Source organism: Ostrinia nubilalis, chromosome 6, assembly GCF_963855985.1.
Source record: "Ostrinia nubilalis chromosome 6, ilOstNubi1.1, whole genome shotgun sequence".
Lineage (NCBI taxonomy): Eukaryota > Metazoa > Arthropoda > Insecta > Lepidoptera > Crambidae > Ostrinia > Ostrinia nubilalis.
The window spans coordinates 13,462,017-13,482,070 of NC_087093.1; the positions used below are offsets into that span (position 1 = coordinate 13,462,017).

General features: G+C 40.3%; 1 protein-coding gene across 1 annotated transcript in view; it reads left to right on the forward strand.

The window, feature by feature from the left end:
* The window catches only part of LOC135072655 (pituitary homeobox homolog Ptx1), a 74,531-nt gene extending 55,250 nt beyond the window's left edge, over window positions 1-19,281 (forward strand). Inside the window, exon 5 of the mRNA XM_063966668.1 lies at window positions 15,876-19,281. Within this exon, the coding sequence (XP_063822738.1) occupies window positions 15,876-16,466 (591 nt within the window). The 3' untranslated portion in view covers window positions 16,467-19,281. The remainder of the gene's footprint in view (window positions 1-15,875) is intronic.
* The last annotated feature ends 773 nt before the right edge of the window (window positions 19,282-20,054 follow it).

Here is a 20,054-nt window from a genome sequence, read left to right on the forward strand (position 1 = left end):
ATCGTATGTAATTAAAATATAATCAATAGACTCAGATTTTACTATATATTTCAAGACAAGTAGTTAATTTTTTTTTATTATATTGCTAATAAAATACAAATATTTTTTCAAAAATATTCTGCATATGTAGTATGCGTAATATGGATAACCTTGAAGTGTCATACGGATCATCTTAGGTGAAAAAGACTATAGTATCCATTATTAATTTGTAGCAAAGTGAATAAAGTGATAGATAACTAAGTAGGAGATCGAAATGATCGCAGTTCGCACATCTCCGTAGTTTCGCTACCAAAATCAGCATTCTATATCGTCTCGCATGACTGCTCTCTAAGGAGAAGCAAATAGAGCCGCACGTCACTCCAATCGTCCGTGAATAGCTCTCAACACATTTCATTGAATATTTTTCAGCTATATTAATCTCCATCACACACCAATTGACTAGTATCCATTATTAATTTGTAGCAAAGTGAATAAAGTGATAGATAACTAAGTAGGAGATCGAAATGATCGCAGTTCGCACATCTCCGTAGTTTCGCTACCAAAATCAGCATTCTATATCGTCTCGCATGACTGCTCTCTAAGGAGAAGCAAATAGAGCCGCACGTCACTCCAATCGTCCGTGAATAGCTCTCAACACATTTCATTGAATATTTTTCAGCTATATTAATCTCCATCACACACCAATTGACTAGTATCCATTATTAATTTGTAGCAAAGTGAATAAAGTGATAGATAACTAAGTAGGAGATCGAAATGATCGCAGTTCGCACATCTCCGTAGTTTCGCTACCAAAATCAGCATTCTATATCGTCTCGCATGACTGCTCTCTAAGGAGAAGCAAATAGAGCCGCACGTCACTCCAATCGCCCGTGAAATAGCTCCCGACACATTTCATTTGCCACGAATCGCGCACCGTCGCGTACGCGTGACGGGTATTAGGTATTAGCGATACAAATAAACATTCTTCCATAGTATTCGATACCTGTCACGGAACAGTTGACGGTGGGATTACGCCCGATTATGAAATTGTGTGTTTTGATATTGGACAGCATGTGGAGCATTTCAGGCTGCTGTAGACATCAGATATTGTCATGGTTCGTTTTTTTCTTATTCGTATTGTTTTTTACTTTATTCTTCCCGGAACAGTGCTCTTCTAAATGATGTCTAAATGGATTTTGAGACTGTTCGTCTCACAAATACTTGAACAGGGTAGGCATCTACTTAATCACCAATCTGTCTTGCGATTCTGCCATAGATTTCGTTTATAACCATTTTGTGGCAAAATGATATTTTAGGTACTATTTTTATTATCAATTTAAAAATATTGCTTTGGAATTATTGGCTACTAGCTGTGCCCCGCGGTGTAACCCGCCATAAAACGTAGCCTATCCAGGGTGACAGCTAACTTCATACCAAATTTTATTAAAATCGCTCCAGCCGTTTCGACGTGAAGAAGTAACAAACATACACACTTTTTTATTTCTTACGCCTTTATTATATCAGTGTGATTATGTGATACACAATGATCTGTGAGTACTTCTGACGGGTCTAGACTAAATGTTATAAAAACCAGTGCATGTAAGGCTTGGCATACGCGGCCGGCGACAGGCGTCCGGCACGGAGCGTTATTTATTTAACGCGGCGAGCGCCGTCCTTTTTGCAAGCGTTTTAGCGCTCGCTGCCCTGCACACAGCTTAGCAAATTTGTTGAGTTACACGATCCTAGTTGCTAGGTCAGGTGGACTGAGATATTATAAAATGTATTTTTCGATGTTCTGTGTTAGAAATGGGTGAAAGGTAGAGCTCTTATGTACCTTTTTTTTTCGAGGAAAAAATGCATCAAATTGCATACCATTATTATGTGGAGCTTTCATCAGAATGATGAGGCACCACTAAAATAACCCCGGTGCTCCGTCAATCGCCTTGGTGGGAAGAACTATGGGAATCCGGACAATGTAACTACCTACGCTAACAATAAACATGTAAGCTTACATTTACAGAGGGGAAGTTTGCAAAACTATTAGAATTAAAAAAAATGTTATATTTACTCGGTTTAATATCCAGATGAGCATTGATGATTGATGGGGGTGGTTGGAGTAGGAAGATAAACCACAAATCGCGCACAATGGCCCAATCAGGAGGCTAAGTGCGGTATTCGATTGCCCGGCTAAACTAACTAACTAACTAACTATCCAGATGAGCATTAAGTAAAAGTTACATCAAGGTATGGTATCTAAGTGACGTGTGCTGTAGAAATTATGTGGGGCGCCACAGTAACTGCCCGGGCCTTCCGTGGTATTTTGCATAAACCTACAAATTATTGATACAATTATAATATCCTTGTATTCTTGTTCAGCCACACGTGGCGTCCGGCACGGAGCGTATTTATTTAACGCGGCGAGCGCTGTTGTTTTTGCAAACGCTTTTAGCGCGCCGCCCTGCGAACTGTTTAGAGAGCTTACACGCGATCTCTGCTGATCAGTCGAACACACGGGTTGTAAGAAAAGTGGTTTATGTCATTAATGTCACAAAATAGGTAAGATTTTAAATCAAAATAATGTCAATATACCTACATAAAACTGGCCCATTACAACGAGCTTTTAAAATAGGAGTGATAGAAATGGACAATTGGAAATTAAGGCGAATTTTCGTATAGGTATGTACCTAAGTAATATTCAAAAAAGGAAATACGAAGACATGTTGCAACTTTTTAACATAATCATATCTATAGAGCACCTGTTTCACCATTTTGACTTTGGATTATTCGTCCAAGCACTTTGATGATTCAACATTGCTCTACGGTACAATTTCCTCTTAGTTTTTCCACAGCATGTGGTTTTTATAGCACGGATTTTATTAACACCCTGTATAAACGCGAGTGTCACGACTCGCCGGCCGGCACGACGAGTTATTTGCTTTACGGAGCATTTCGCTCTCAAACAGTTTAGAACCTTGCTGTATTTTTTCGCCACGATCGCTGATAGATTAAAGATTACACCGTTTTTGTTTTATGCCTTTGCCTAAAAATGTAAAAAAAAGTAATTGCAAAGATTACCTAGTGATGTTACAGAACAAAACTTATCAGACTATAACAGTATCAATAGGTGTAATACACTACACGTTTATCGTTTGTAATAAATTTAGGTTCATTACTACGTTATGTCTTCCGCAACTATGTAAAGCGCATTAAACTACATCTTTCGTACAGCCGGCACTAAATTTTGTCGAAATGTCACTCGATTTCTACACGTGCGTATTCGAATGTCTCAAAAAAGCTTCAAGTTGTGTAACGATTTAATCGCTTGTCGCCACCGACTGGCTACAACCCAGCATCCAAACTCGTAATCTTGAAGAAGAATTTGTTTCAATAAACAAGCGATACGGTATTAAGGAACTTCAATTGCAGATTTATACGATATCACGTACTCTTGCCAAGAAACGTGCACCATTCAAACTGGACTCTACATTTTACAGTTACAGTCCCTTTTTGCTTGTGGCGAAAATTGTAAGCGCTTAGCATACTAGATGTCCAATCCGTTATCCGCTTGTGTTTTGATAGGTCCAGTGTTGTGATCCCGCGGACTTTGCGAGGCCTAGCCAGGGATTTGATTCAATGAATGGAGGCGGTAGCCGAGTCATTGTGGTGTTCGATTGTGGCCAAGTAATCTTTATTTATTAGCCACAAACTCACTCGTTTCCGAAGTAATTCGTTGGCCTCATTTGAATTCCATTCAATTTTGTTTACAAGTATTCTTGCATAAATTATGATGATTAAGTAATGCTGGGTTCTATTATGGATGCATAGGATTTGCGTACATTGGAGTATCTTCACAAAGTGAATTCCAATGCAGATGTAGCATTTAGATGAAGAATGTAAACAAAATGCTGCAGATTCGTTATTCTTCGCTCTGACAGTTATTGGTCCGTTTATAACGGCATCAAACTGCTGATGATGGTTTCCCGTGGTTCAGGAAACTACCGCTCACTCGGGGGTAGCATTTAATAATCCTTCTAAATTAGGGCTGTCAACTTCTGGAAGTTTGGTGTCTATGGAAACAGTTAAGTAATATGAATACAAATTTTGATGTGAACTTTTTTAAGTAAAGTAAGTGGGCATTTTCTTATTACGATCTTTCACGCATTTGCTTTAACTAAGTTAATAAGCAACAAAACATTGAAAATCCTTTAACATTCTTTCCAATTTCTTGCTTTGTTATTTGAAATTGATGCTAGATCTCTTTTCTTTTAATTTTTACTTTGAAACGTAACTTTAGGCAGCCCTAACTTTGCCACGTGTCAATTCTGAATTATACGCTCTATCCATTTATACGAGCGCGTGTTTATTTGACTTCGCAATAGTATCTACCCCGAAAACGTGCATCCGAAACTACCCCTTACTGCTACACAAATAAGACCTATAATCTCGCGTCCAAACCCTTGGCCACCAGTTCGGATTATTCGCCATTTGATTGATGACATTAATAAAACTTTGATTCCAGTTTAATTTAAATTTAAGGCAATTTAGCGACCCTGCGGTGGCGGCCGTAAAACGTTCCATTATACGGAAGGGCGACACGTCTTACACTAAGAATAGAGGAATTGGGTTTAAATTGATATAGGTTAGGTAGTTTGGGATTCTGCCACTATTATTCTGTATACAATATGGTGTGTGGTTGAATAAGACATCGATTGTCATTATTTTATAATTGTTACGTGATATTGTAAAAATAAACAATACCTATTCAATTAATTACTGCTGTGATTGATCTTCTTCAAGTTTTTAAAACTTGCTTTTAGTTTTCGTACCGACATATTATTAAAATTCCCAGTAAGTAGAGCTTTATAGCTCTTGAGCCAATTTGTAAATTAACACAACTACTTACTTATTTAAGGAGTATTTTTTATTTATTTATTTAAACTTCTTGCACATAAACGCTGTACAGTGGCGGACAGAGTTCTCTACTAGTAAACCACAGGTCAGGCTGAGTAGTACGTATTGTAACACCTTTTTTTGGCAAGATTGAATACTTACCGATTTCCACAAACAAACCTTCCAACGGACCGTAAGGTCACATATTACAAAGTGCGCCGTATTTCCTTTGTCACTTGATTGTGTCATTGTTAGTGATTCACTGAGTTTTGATTAACTTCTATTAAAATTAATTACATTGTTTTGGTACACAGAGCAATAAATAACCTCACTTTTTGAATGTCTCCGTTTGACAGATCAATGCGTTACGTTCCATTCTTTTAGTATAGAAGAAATGTATAATAAAATTAAATATTCAACACTAAATTTTTATAAAACTTAATATTTAGGCTCTTTAATTTAAATTCTAGCTATTTCCAGTGTTTTCCTCAATGTTTATATTAAAATAACATTGTAATGTATCTTGATCGATCATGGGTTCGGAACGTTCTAGAAATTTGACATATTCTGAGTGAAACGAAACGCGCGGGAGACGGTCCGAATACTATGAGTGACGTTTCTTCTGTTTCTAAAAGTTAAATAAATTAATTAAATTTAAATCGGAGGAGCAGTTTTGTGAGTTCTCATATCAAAATTATTCAATAAGAGGCTGGTTGACTCAAATAGAACTTATTAGAAATAGAAATAAAAAATAAAAATGAAGAAACATTTTTATTGTTTGTTATTGTTGGGTTGGATTCGGACCACAAGTCACAGGTGATGACCGGCGCTTTTTGGAGTGTCCTTTTCCTTTTGCTGGGTTGTCCGTGCTCGCGAGTGGAGGTTCCGGTGTGCGTGGTGTCCTAGTGTCCCGATTCCAGGAGGTCCGAACCGTGCCGATTCCCAAATAAACGGGCAGGGCACGCATCGTCATCCTCAGCGAAAATAAGGGAATTCAGAAATAAATCCGAAAGCCCCGTGATTTCGTGGACTCACTGCCACGTGCTGAATTTTATTACGGAAGATTGTGTGTGGTTGAGCAGTGCTCGGTGGCGAGCCCCTGCACTGTCTGCTGTTGCTGTCTATTGTTGCTGTCTGTTGTTGCTGACGTTGCCTCCATAGCAGGAGGTGTTTGGCACCGGCTGTCCCGCAGTGCCAGACGCTTGCTGCGCCCGACGGGTGCGGAAGGGGGTTGAGCCGAGTGGTGATATTAGCGCGCTGATCTTAGTCTAGTATTTTTAGTCTGTACCAACCAAACGGCCCAACGACCCATCCCTTATTTTTTTCTTTTTAAATATTTGTGTCAACCACAATAAATAGTTATCAATTTAAAAAAATATTTTTATTTTGCTCCGGCAGAAATTTCTTATTTACATGGCGCCCGAACAGGGACGTTGTTGGGTCCGTGGAGATTCTCCCCGGCACTGGTCTATTGCTCAGTGACGGATTGGTTGGTCACCTTAAGTTTTCTTTTCTTACTGTTATAATTTTATAATAAGTATAACCATACTGAAGTGTGTAACGAATATCACAATAAGCCGAATATTGTAACTTACTTTACTTTTTGCTAAAATTATTATTTTGATAAATCGATATGAAGGAGGAACGCCCTATCCGGTTTAACATTTTGAACAAAGACGAATTGATTTACGAGGTTGCCATTCGAGATGCTGTGCCTGAGAAAACGGTAGAGCTGTTGCGCGCTCAGATTAGACAATTGGCTCAGGATATACCTAGCGATGAGGTGAGTGAGTTCGAGGGAGATGCGCTGGCTGAGCTGAGAACTATTTCCTCCAAATTAGACGAGCTCGAGGAGCTGTGTAATAGGAAGCCCCTATTACTCAAAAAGCTAAATAGAGTGCAGACTTTAGGAAACCACGTCTTCCATAGGTTAAGCCGTGTTGAAGCTAAAGAGGAGAGTGATAGGACTTTGAGGGAACAGTTGGAGGAGCGTCTCATCCCACTTTTAAAACGGATCGACCGTATGACGCACACATTCGTTAGTAGTTATGATTTCCAACCTGCAGAGGAAGATGTGTCTAAAGCCTCTGGTTCGGCCGTGGATGAGTCATTGAAAAACAAATCTGTAGTGTCTTGTGATCGTGCTTCGTATGTACACTCTCTAAATTTAAAATATAACGGGAAGGATAGTGTGCAGGATTTCATTGTTAGGATTGAAGAATTATGTAAATCTCGTAATATTGCGAAAGAAAGATTATTCAATTCAGCGGCCGAATTATTCACAGATGAGGCTCTATTTTGGTACCGAGGTACTCGTGACCAACTAAATAGTTGGGAGGATTTAAAGACGTCGTTGCTGGAAGAGTATTTGCCCTACGACTATGATCATCGTTTGTTGCAGGAGATTCGTTCGAGGACCCAAGGTCCCGACGAATCCATATGTAGTTATCTAAGCCTGATGCAAAATTATTTTTCGAGGTTGCGTAAACCTTTAGACGATGAAGAGAAGTTGAGCTTGGTCAAGTTCAACATTAGGCCATCTTACTCCATTCCTTTGGTCAATGTAGAAATAAAATCGTGGGCCGACTTGAAGAGGCATTGTAGGCAGTTGGAAGCGGCGAAACAGAGGGCAGAATCCTTCACCGAACCCCCGCGCAGTGTACAGAATGCTGTCGCCCCTGACCTGGCCTACAAAGGTAAGTCTGCTCGCCCGAGGTGCGAGGCAGTGGTTAAAAATCCGAGCGTTGAGAAATTTTGTGTGCGTTGCCGCGTACATGACCATACTCTCCTCGATTGTAATGCCCCTCGTGTAATTATTTGCTACCGATGTGGTGAGAAGGGCGTGACGGCGGTAAATTGTCCGAAATGTGGGCGTAAGAAGGATTCTACACCAGAGTCAAAAAACGCGTAAAGTCGAACCGTCGTTTCGATATTACACCTGTCGAAGAGTGGCGTGCTTGGTGTGATTATGTGCGTGTATTTTCAAAAAATTACAAAGCTAATGTCTCGATGGTTCGACCAAATGATTGCCAGGACGCGCGTCCTTATTTGAATGTTAAAATTGGTGGTGTTCCATATTCTGGGTTACTAGATTCTGGGGCAGAAATTTCTATTATCGGTGGTTCTGCTGTGAATTATTTTTCTCACCTGGGTGAGTTGTATAAATCGGATTCGACTGATGCTGTGGTAACGGCGAATGGTTCAACTTCCCCTACAGTTGGATATATGTTTTTACCTGTCGTAGTGAATGATGTTTCAAGGGTTATTAAGTTTCATGTTGTTCCGGGAGTCTCGTCGTCTTTATTGTTTGGTATAAATTTTTGGAAGGCTTTCCAGATCGCGCCTGATGTTTTGCGACTGACAGATCGGAAGAATTTAATTGTCTTTCGAAGACCTGCTGAAGCAGTCGTGTCTCAGGTTAATCGTATTCATCCTTTTGATGCCTTAACAGAAGAACAGAGGAGGTTGGCTAGTGATGTATGTAAGATGTTTGAGGATATTTCGGCTGAGAAGACAGGGTTGGGTAGAACTCACTTGATTTCCCATCACATCGATACTGGTGATGCTCCTCCTATTAAGCAGCGGTATTATGTTATGTCACCCGATAAACTTCGTGAGTTGAACCGTCAATTGGATGAAATGATCGAGATGGATGTTGTTGAGCCGAGTTGTAGCCCATGGAATAACCCCATCACCATGGCTCCCAAGGCTAATGGGGAAATGCGTTTCTGTCTGGATAGCCGGAAGCTTAATGAAGTGTCAAAACATGATGCCTACCCACTTCCTTACATCAATAATATTCTAGACCAGCTTCGGGACTCTCGCTTTCTTTCTTCTATAGACCTGAAGGCCGCTTTTTGGCAAATTCCCCTCACTTCTTCTTCCAAAGAGAAAACCGCGTTTACCGTGCCGTCGCGCGGCTTATTTCAATTTAAAGTTATGTGCTTTGGTTTGACTTCAGCACCAGCTACTCAGCAGCGGCTGATGGATAAATTGTTTGGTCCTGAATTTGGGGGGCGTGTATTTATTTATTTGGATGACGTGGTCGTGGTTAGCAAGACCTTTGAGGAACACATTGAGCTCTTGCGTGAAGTTTTTGAGCGTTTGCGTTCAGCAAACCTGACGGTGAATTTGTCTAAGTGTTGTCTGTTTCGCCGACAGTTGAAGTATTTGGGTTATGTTGTAGATGAGTTGGGGTTGAGAACGGATCCAGATAAAATTAAAGCTATCACGAATTTCCCGATCCCCACTTGCCCTAAAGATGTTAAAAGATTTCTTGGTACGGCGTCGTATTATAGGCGATTCATCCGTGGTTTCAGTACAATCGCTGCTCCCTTAAATGCCTTGACCTCTACGCGGAAGAACAGACCCCCTTTTGTTTGGTCTCCTGAGGCTGAGCAGGCGTTTTTACAGTTGAAAAGCGCCTTGACTTCAGCACCCGTATTAGCCTGTCCAGATTTTTCCCTTCCTTTTGTTGTACACACAGATGCGTCTGATGTTGGTATTGGGGGAATGTTAACGCAGATTTTTGATGGTGAAGAGCATCCTATTGCATATTATAGTCGTTCTTTAACTCGACAGGAGCGTAATTACTCCGCTACGGAAAGAGAAGCGTTAGCCGTGGTGCAAGTAGTGGAACATTTTCGACCTTACTTAGAAGGTCATAAACCTTTTAGAATTATTACGGATCACGCAAGCTTAAAGTGGTTTCTTAATTTGCGAAATCCGTCTGGGCGTTTGGAGCGCTGGGGTTGTAGACTCTCCCCTTATAATTTTATTATAGAGCATCGACGTGGCAGAGAACATCTGATTCCAGATTCTCTATCCCGTACTGTACCTGTGTCCGTTGTGAATACTGCGATGGTGGATCCTTGGTTTCAGAATCTTTATTCACGTTGTCATGACAGACCTCAAACCTGTCCTAATTACCAAATAATAGACGGTAAGCTTTATCGTTACACTAAAAGTAAATCATCTTTAACGGGGGATTTCGATTGGAAGGAGGTAGTACCATTGAATGATAGACCACGTCTGATTACGGAAAATCATGATTCTCCTTTAGGTGCTCATTTAGGAGTCGAAAAGACGTATAAGCGATTGCGTCTCCATTTCTATTGGCCCGGGATGTATAAAGACGTAGAAGACTACGTGTCGAAATGTGAAACGTGTAAAGCTTATAAACACCCAAACCAAACCACTCCTGGTTTATTTGGAAACCCTAAGGTTTGTCGTAGACCCTTCCAGTGCCTCAGCATTGATTTAGTTGGTCCACTGCCCAGGTCTCGACAACAAAATGAATATCTCCTTGTAGTGGTGTGTTGTTTTTCGAAATACGTGTTGGTCTTTCCCCTTCGGCGTGCGACTGGTAAAGTGGTGGCTCAGCGCTTGGAGGATCATGTTTTTCTAGTACACGGGATCCCACAAACGGTCATCGTGGATAATGGGCCACAGTTTATTGGACGTGACGTGAGAGCTTTGTTTGAAAAGTATAGAATACCCCAGGTACACTATACCCCCACTTATTGCCCACAAGTGAACACAGTGGAACGGTATAACCGTACCATTGTCACAGCTGTCGCCGCACTTGTAGGTAATGATCAGCGTGGTTGGGATTCTCACCTCTGCGAAATTCAATTTTCTCTTAACACTGCCGTTAACGATACCACTGGTTTTACTCCTTTCCTGTTGGTACATGGGCGTGAAGCTGTTGCTAATGGAAATGTCTATGGAGACAGTGAAGATGTGGATGACCTTGTTATTGAGTCCCGTGCGGACTATGTTGACAAAATGGGTGCGTTGAAGGAGGTATTCCTAGAAGTAGCCAAGCAGTTAAAGAAATCTCACTCACGAAATGCCAAATATTATAATAGGCGTCGGAGAGATGTGGAGTTTGAAAAAGATGATGTGGTTTGGCGGCGCAAGCATGTCCGTAGCGACGCTGCTAAACATTTTTCTTATAAGCTGGCACCTAGATTTGAAAAATGTAGAATTGTTAAAAAGTTATCTAAACTTGTTTACTTGCTAGAAGATGAAAATGGTAAACATAGTGAATGTCACGTGAAAGACATCAAGGGTTTAGATTGAAATGTGATCTTTGTTGTGAATTGTGGTGGTTTGTTTTCTGTTAGATAGGTTGATGCTGGTGGGCCAGCGTGAATTTTTCTCGTTATCCTCGTAAAATTCTGGTGGGTGAGGGGGTACTGTAACACCTTTTTTTGGCAAGATTGAATACTTACCGATTTCCACAAACAAACCTTCCAACGGACCGTAAGGTCACATATTACAAAGTGCGCCGTATTTCCTTTGTCACTTGATTGTGTCATTGTTAGTGATTCACTGAGTTTTGATTAACTTCTATTAAAATTAATTACATTGTTTTGGTACACAGAGCAATAAATAACCTCACTTTTTGAATGTCTCCGTTTGACAGATCAATGCGTTACGTTCCATTCTTTTAGTATAGAAGAAATGTATAATAAAATTAAATATTCAACACTAAATTTTTATAAAACTTAATATTTAGGCTCTTTAATTTAAATTCTAGCTATTTCCAGTGTTTTCCTCAATGTTTATATTAAAATAACATTGTAATGTATCTTGATCGATCATGGGTTCGGAACGTTCTAGAAATTTGACATATTCTGAGTGAAACGAAACGCGCGGGAGACGGTCCGAATACTATGAGTGACGTTTCTTCTGTTTCTAAAAGTTAAATAAATTAATTAAATTTAAATCGGAGGAGCAGTTTTGTGAGTTCTCATATCAAAATTATTCAATAAGAGGCTGGTTGACTCAAATAGAACTTATTAGAAATAGAAATAAAAAATAAAAATGAAGAAACATTTTTATTGTTTGTTATTGTTGGGTTGGATTCGGACCACAAGTCACAGGTGATGACCGGCGCTTTTTGGAGTGTCCTTTTCCTTTTGCTGGGTTGTCCGTGCTCGCGAGTGGAGGTTCCGGTGTGCGTGGTGTCCTAGTGTCCCGATTCCAGGAGGTCCGAACCGTGCCGATTCCCAAATAAACGGGCAGGGCACGCATCGTCATCCTCAGCGAAAATAAGGGAATTCAGAAATAAATCCGAAAGCCCCGTGATTTCGTGGACTCACTGCCACGTGCTGAATTTTATTACGGAAGATTGTGTGTGGTTGAGCAGTGCTCGGTGGCGAGCCCCTGCACTGTCTGCTGTTGCTGTCTATTGTTGCTGTCTGTTGTTGCTGACGTTGCCTCCATAGCAGGAGGTGTTTGGCACCGGCTGTCCCGCAGTGCCAGACGCTTGCTGCGCCCGACGGGTGCGGAAGGGGGTTGAGCCGAGTGGTGATATTAGCGCGCTGATCTTAGTCTAGTATTTTTAGTCTGTACCAACCAAACGGCCCAACGACCCATCCCTTATTTTTTTCTTTTTAAATATTTGTGTCAACCACAATAAATAGTTATCAATTTAAAAAAATATTTTTATTTTGCTCCGGCAGAAATTTCTTATTTACAGTATGTCGCCCATAGTATCTCTTACTACCGTTCTCTTGATTAATTAACCTTAAATATCATACTCGTTTAGGCTACACTTCTACAGTCTAAATAAGACGTCAGCATACAAGCCTCACCCTTATGTATCATGAAACAATCATGAACAGCTAAGCGATCGCCCTTTCTTCAAGCGGTCCCCTTCTCACCAGCTATAAGCATTACAAGTCTCATTAATCTTACTACATGCCGACACGTCTTGCTTGATATCTAAACTATAAAGCCTGTATTCACAAACGGTGCTTACTTAAGTGAAGCAGCCAATCGAACGCACAGCGTTGAATAGAGCTCTGTGATTCGTATGTTACCCTGTGCGTTCACGCGCACAGTTCTCACACGCCCGTATTCACAAACGAATCGAACGCACAGCGTTGAATAGAGCTCTGTGATTCGTATGTCACTCTGTACGTTTACGCGCACTCTGAGACATCATAGCACATTGTTGGACTTATGTGACATTTCATCCGATACCTAATGAAAAATCCGCGGATGAGATATGTATTTTCGGTAAAAATGTCACCTAAGTCTTCTATGGACTTTCTATGGAGTTAGGTGACATTTCATCTGAAGTTAAATATTATGCGGATGATTCGACACCTAAAAATTTGAAAGGGAGACAACTCATCCGCGGATGAGATTTTTGCGGATGAAATGTCACCTAAGTCATGTTTGTGAATACAGGCGTAAGTCTAATGGAAGTTGATGTTGATGACTTTATTATTAATGTTTACGCAAAAAAGACAAGACCCACGACCTTTTAGCCTTAGTTGCACCACCTTAATTTTATCCGTAATTACGTTTAACTATAACCAGTGTTTTTGTAAGGAGTTTGGCATGCCCGTTTTCACCCTAATTTTTAAGTGACCCCTATGAAAACAAAATTCCTGTTATGTGTTACCATAGAGGTCACTTAAAAATTAGGGATTTATGGTGAAAACGAGCATTAGGCTGGGTTGCACCATCTTACTTTAACATTGACAAAAGTTAAAAATCTGTCAAACTTCATACAAAAAACGCCGGTTATCGTTATAGTTACCGTTAAAGTTAGGTGGTGCAACTCAGCCTTAGTTAACGAAAATTGGTGCATTTCAGGGTTAGTAAAAGTTGGTTGAAATCTACGAGAGAACTAGCAAAAGATTGCCATAATGACGAGTTGGTATTTTGTTTTGTGTGTGTCTTTGTAAGATTACAGTAACCGAGATAAAAGATTCGGTAAAACAACTGACGCACAAAACTTATTGTATTTCTTTTGCACTAACGTTGACATGACGTATACGAGTATTAGAATGTAAATAGACGTGGGAATATAAATATTTAAGTTTAAATAAAACTCTCATGAAAATTTACCTAATGACGTCAGTTACTTTAAACATTAAACTATTAAGAACTATAATACCTATGCCTATGATATTACTATTAGCTCATGAATCTGACTCCTAGGGCCCAGGTTTGAGAAAAAGTCATGTACGATCTTTATTATCGGATCTTTTTTGGAAGATATTTCATCAACTAGTATATAGGCAAATAGCGTGAGACGTTCACCCACAAGGTGGACCGATGACATCATAAAGGTAGCAGGGAAGCGCTGGACGCAGGCCGCTACCATTCGATCAACATGGAAAGCATTGGGGGAGGCCTATGTTCAGCAGTGGACGTCCTATGGCTGAAATGATGATGATAATAATGAGGCAAATAGAATTAATTTTAGCTACCAACTAAAAAGGATGTTTCCCGTATTGATCACGTATCTGCTTCAAGTTTGTCAATTACAACTCCTTCCCTTACAAGCTATCCCATGCAGTTAGGAGTCACATCATCGTGTTGTGATCTAGCCATAACAATAAAGGGGATATCGGTAATGCCGCCATCTGTATTCGGCCGCACACGCCGTATTTACTCCAGCGCGATAAACACTATCTAATTATATTGATATGTGTAGGTACATTAACCGGAGCATTCGTGTAGAGCTTATTCCGGTTATTTTTAGGTGTATTAGATGCTCTCGTTGACTGTTATGGAGTGTGGAAGTGATTTTGTTCAACCTTAAGCTTTCATTAACATTAGATCCAAGTCGTTGCATCGTCATTGAATCACTAAAAGATAATCTGCATCTATAATAGAATTAACAAGTGCATAATCTGACAAAACACAATCGCATTACATTCGTAATTCTTTCGCATTAAAACATCGCGCCCCTCATCTCACCCGTGATGCTAAACGAACGCGCACAAACATTAGTATTGATTCCGTAAGCATTAAAAAATTGGCCCTCCTTGCGGAGGGTGCGGCGGTCACCATCCTGCAATAATATATTTAAAGGATTAGCCCGGCGCAATATCGCGACCCTCCGCCTCTACGCCCCGCCGGGCTCTATTCAAATAATGGAAATTATTTCCACATATGTGCACCTAAATAAATATCATTGTCATTATTGAACACCCCAACGCGCTGTGGAGCTATTTTCACCCGTTTGTTCGCGGTTTCGATGGGAAACACCGGATGGCGCGGCGCTTTTTGTTTCAGTAACGATGTGTTGTTCGACTGATGCGCGGGGATTTAATCAACTCTGCCGCCGGTGACTATTAACGAATTAAACCATTACATTTAATTACATGTTTGACTTTTAGGTTTAAATGTACAGTTTTCAGAAAAGGTCAAACGTTTTTTTAGATGATAAAAGGCAAAAGAAGCTTAAGAATAAAGTAAACCACGGCTACCTGAGCAGGAAACATGCGTTAGCGAATGTGAATTTGTAAAATTTATGTTTCGAAAAATAAACGATTGTATATGGGGTGGAAACGACCGTTTATGTTCACTTAACCGAGGAAAGAGGGTATTATTTACCGTTTCGGCTGGGTGAACCCGCCACAGTGAGCGAGACAAATACCGGCGGCGGCACAATATTTATTGCACTCGGTACGTGGATTGCGCGATTTATCGCGAGGTGTCGCCGCGGCGGCGATCGACCGGCGGTGACGGACGCCGCCATACGTCACCCGGCGCGTTATCTGCGCTCACGGCGACTTATCACGCCTCCGCTCGCGTCTCCGCTAAACAACCATCGATTGTCCGGAGGCGTCACGGCGGCCGCTCATTTATTGCGGCCCGATCGGGCCACCAGTCCCGCCCAATCGCGGCGCTCGTTTATCTTCATTTCGCGACCACAATTAGACGGGTCGTTGCCTGCGGCCGGGCGGGGCGCTCGCCGCTACGTGGCTCGAATACGCCGCACCGTCGCTCTGTCAACTTTGTAATGAGTAAAGTTAATAGCTACGCAACCCAGGTCGCGTCCCGATTCTGAATCTCGTTAAAAGTTGGTAGATTTCGTTATGGTGACAGCAGTCTGGCAATATCTACTTTTTACCTTCTCCAATTTCCTAATGGACTACGAGTCGAGCATTGATAAAATTTTGGGGCCTTCCTCCCTCAATGTAACGATCGTGCTTTTAGATCAATAATAACCAAAGGTTTCTTTGTCGCAGGTCTGGTTTAAAAATCGGAGGGCGAAATGGCGGAAACGGGAAAGGAACGCAATGAACGCCGCCGCAGCCGCAGCAGTCGATTTCAAGAACGGTTTCAGCACGCAATTCAACGGGTTGATGCAGCCGTTCCCGGACACGGACGCGCTGTATTCGTCGTATCCCTACAACAACTGGGCGGCGAAGGTGCCGAGTCCGCTGGGCACGAAGAGTTTCCCGTGGCCGGTGAATCCACTGGGCTCGGTGGTGCCGGCGAGCCATCACCAGGGGTCCGTGAACTGTTTCAACACTGCAACATCGATGGGTGGAGTCGGGGGCGGCGGGATGGCGGGTGTTGCTGGGTCGGCGGGTGTAGGTGGCGGCGTGGCGCCTTGTCCTTACACGGCGCCGCCGAACCCGTACAGCATGTACCGCGCAGAACCGTGCGCGGCGATGTCTTCATCCATCGCGCAGCTGCGGTTGAAGGCGAAGCAGCACTCGTCTGGTTTCGGCGGGGGGTACGGGACGGTGTCGCCGGTGTCTCGCGCCGGGTCGGCGCCGCTGTCGGCGTGCCAGTACGCGGGCGGCGTGGGGGTGTCGGACCGCGTGCTCTGAGACGAGGCGCGCGGGCGCGAGGAGGCGCGCTCGCCGCCGGGCATGCGTGCATAGTCGCCGCCCGCGCGCGCTCCCGACGCTGCCGCTGCGCCCGCGCACGGCCTCTACAGGCACCTGTGGGACTGGTTCGACTGAGGCGTCGTGCTTGACACGGTGCTACTCTGAGATGGCTTTCACCAAATTCTTTGACTACAAAGAATACCTACGTTTCTAATTACTAAGAGCAACCTTGACGACTTGAGAAAAAGAACCTGATTAGTCTCAGTTCTTCGTTTTTCAGGCAAACGACCTTTCATGTAGATATCTAAATCATGAAAATTACCTATCTAATAACAAGAAATAACTTTTTCCTGAAATGTAACTCCTATTTATAGACCTGTAGTAGCTTATTTTGTTTAGAAATTTTAATTGCGTTTTGTTTGAGGATAATGTGTAGGTAATTGGATTTGAGGATTTTTATTCCTTTGCGTGAACTCTTTAATTCGTCAATGGATAAATAAATTCACTATGAAATAGTTAAGAGTAGGCGCACACCGTTGATTTTTCGTCGGCCGATAGTTTAGTCGGGCAGTTGATCAGTATGGGCATGTATGGGAGTGCGCACACTACGCCGATTCGATTTGGCCGATTCTTCATACAATTTAAAATCGGGCACAACTATCGGCCAACTAAAAATCAACGGTGTGCGCCTACTCTAATAGTTACATTTTATTAAACAGTCGTCATGGTGTTTGGTGCAGGTCATCCCATATAAGAACAGTGATCATTGTTGAGTGACTTTTTAGACGTCATCGATTGTCATATGTTTGTGTAAGAGACACGTCGTTCCGGGACAGTCTGCGGTTTAAGGGAGTGATTCGCGTTTATTATAATAATTATTATTTAATAATTATCTTCACTTATTGTAAAGGTTCGTTACGAAACATCGGGCAATAATGTTAACGATTTGTGTTAATGTAAATATGTAGTTATGTATGTACGTATACCAAAGCGATGTGTGCAATTTTTTATAAGCTTAAAATATACTTTAGGTGTAAGTTGTACGTAATTTTAAGTATGTAGCTTGGTACTGGAAATTGTAAATATGAAAGCACAAGTATTCTTTCATGGAATACCTCCACAGGATAATCATTTTGTTATACATATAAGTAAGTACCTTCAAACTTAAAAGAAGCGGGTGGTTTTTTTTGTTAACAGAACAGAAAAAGCATACAAATCAGTGGTACAAATATAATGATACCAAAGTATTTTATTTAACCATATTATTGAAGATTACGCTAATAACCGCGATTAAGAACATATTTTTTCGTATTTTAACAGTTCTATAGAAAATTAAATCTTTGTGTTGTACTGTATGAAATATTTGCATTTATCAGCTAATTACCAAAATAATATAAGAATGAGATTTTTTACAAACTAAAGTGTACATATTTTACTATTATTATAACAACAAAAGCTTAGTAAATTAATTTAAGAGTTTTATTTTCAAAGAAAACAAAGACAACTTTACGAAATGTAAGATTAACGAAAGTTGATCGTTATTTGTTTTACGTTTTTGTTTTATTTTATTTAGCAAATGGTGTAGTATGGCGTAGTAGACATCTGAATTTAAAATAATATCCAGTGTTTTGACTGCTTGATATTTTTATACGATAAATTGTTTGTTTTACATAGAAAGTTCTGTTTACATCTTGATATTCTTGATGCATGAATACAAACATACATCTTTTGCGGCTTAAAATTCATGGTGATAAGAGGATACATATCTAAGATTGAAGAAAATGGACAGATTAATAGACGACAAATAAACGTTATAATAGAAATTAATTTTCAATTTGTGCTGATTTTAAACTAACGCGTCAACTCTACTTGGACACTTCACTTACACAGTTCATTGACACAAATAATAATCAATTAACTTATTAGCAAAATATATTTAGTTTTATCATTATTACTATGTGAAATGTATCAAAGAGCTGTGTCTTATACAACTTGCTACATGTATTCTAAGAGGACGACGCAGTAGAGTTAACTTACAGACACAGTAACTTCAATAGCATTTTGCGAATGTGATTTTATTTCAGTGTACGAATATTACGCTAATAATACCGAATCAGCATAAACACAATTGCAATACACAAATGCCACATAACCTATCCAAAACTACATAATAAATGTACTTAATGAAATTAACATGAAAATAGCCGCCTCCACATGAGATTAAAGTAACCAGGATCTCATAATTTATTTAAATATTTATATAACGCCCACATGAATTGTAAATAAATGTAACTACCTAGTTGTTAACATAGAACTTAGGTTACAACACGAATTAGAGTACCTACTTCTGTGTGCCTAATGAAATGATCAGTGGAAAATGAATAAGTACTTATTTTCACGACGAATATAATATTTGTATATTTACTGCCCTTTCATTCTTGTATATTAACAGTTTATAATTTATATACAGTCACCAATATATTAAACTATACATCTTAACTGCAATATAACGTATATTACAAGTAAATAAAATGCTTTAGTATAATGTTGTTGGCCCTCTGTATTAAAATCAAGGCAAAGAATAACTAAAATGTATAAAAAATTCGTCGTGAAGAAGAGTGTTTCGTATGAAAATTGTAAATACATTTGACGTATCTTAATATTAATACGAAAGATATCGAGGTTTTCGTTTTATACATATCAAACAAAATATCTACGAACTGCAATAGTTTGTTGATTTTTTTGTAATATAAGGAAATAACGATTGTTTTGTAACTTAAAACCTCTAGTCATAATAAAAAATGTCACCGAGTCATTCATTGGTTTTCTTTATACAGCATACCCGAATAAATAAATAAATCCTTGGACATTTTAAGCGCTACCATATTGTCTTAAACTAAGCTAATAATAATATACTCGTAACTAGCTGTGCCCGCGACTTCGTCCGCGTGGAATAATGACTTTGGGTAGGCACTTTTAATAATTTAGTCTAATTATTTTACAAATAGCTTTTGCCCGCGACTTCGTCCGCGGAGAAGTCGAAAACGTTCTCATTCGATTTTTAAATGTTTTTAACGTTATTATCTAAATGTTTGAATACTTATAAAATATAAAAATCTTAAAGGTTAAATTAATAAACATAAAAATAAAATTTTCTTATATTTTATGAATATGCAGCTCGGCCTTTGATCGGTGGTATTATCTTTTTACAACGAAATCGAAAACTACACCTACCGCAGTATTATTGGTAAACTTTTTTTTTATTTTCCTACAGGTGCTAGAATCACCAAGCTTCTAGCATGCCACTGGCCGTGGGAGAAGGAGCTTTTCCTCAAGACTACTCCCACTACCTCAAGGGCCTCCGCCAAAACTCTCGCGCGAAAATGAGTTTATGTATACAGCGCAAGCAGGTGCCCGCGGCTTGACCGTCATGCATTACTATGCATTGTTAGGCGAGCGCACGCAGCGGGCACCAACTCCGAGGTTAAGTGGAGGCCCCTAGAGTATGATAGTCTTTAACATGACATGATTGTAAAAAAAATGCACTAATGAGTAATTAATATCAACTTTGAAGCAAATCACCACTAA